The sequence below is a fragment of the Sinocyclocheilus grahami genome, unplaced genomic scaffold (assembly GCF_001515645.1).
Source record: "Sinocyclocheilus grahami isolate Dianchi unplaced genomic scaffold, SAMN03320097.WGS_v1.1 scaffold690.1, whole genome shotgun sequence".
Taxonomy (NCBI): Eukaryota; Metazoa; Chordata; class Actinopteri; order Cypriniformes; family Cyprinidae; genus Sinocyclocheilus; species Sinocyclocheilus grahami.
The window spans coordinates 720134-720669 of record NW_015505869.1 but is presented as its reverse complement, the minus strand read 5'-3'; the positions used below and the strand labels follow the sequence as shown (position 1 = coordinate 720669).

General features: G+C 47.8%; 1 protein-coding gene across 1 annotated transcript in view; it reads right to left on the bottom strand.

Annotated features, from left to right (window-relative positions):
* Positions 1-473: 473 nt before the first annotated feature.
* The window catches only part of LOC107559535 (E3 ubiquitin-protein ligase UBR3-like), a 33916-nt gene continuing 33853 nt past the window's right edge, over positions 474-536 (bottom strand). Inside the window, exon 22 of the mRNA XM_016243392.1 lies at positions 474-501. Within this exon, the coding sequence (XP_016098878.1) occupies positions 474-501 (28 nt within the window). The remainder of the gene's footprint in view (positions 502-536) is intronic.

Genomic DNA, 536 nt, shown 5'->3' with positions numbered 1-536 from the left:
ACTCTAGAAATCATTTCACACCACTTTAAAATCATTCCCAAATCCTTCTACCTCTCTCCAATTTCCTGTCAGCCTTCTGGAACTCTGTGAAACGAGAGTGATGTCTTAAACACTAAACAGAGATGCGTGAAGGTCAGAAGACTCTGCACACCTGAGAGTGTCTGGCTCACCTGTCCGAAGGTGCTGCTCTCAGAGCTGGTGCTGGCTGGAGTTTCTCGTTCTCTCTCCCTCTCTCTCTTCCTCTCCACCTCAGGTGCCGTCTCTGGCACTCGAACCCGCACAAAGTTGATGACGTGATGGAGGTTAGACAGCAGACTGGTGCCCGGGAACCAGCTGTCATGGCAGTGCTCTTCAATACAGGGCTCCTACGACAGAGCAGGAAAAACATCTCAGCAAGACGGACAAAACAACAGCAACAACAGCCTGGAATCCTTATCTAAAGCTTGTGCTTTCAGCTGCCACAAATGATCTAGTCAGAAGGTGTTCTGTTCTGGACGAACACTGATTTAATTAGTTAAGCGCTAATACAGTAATTA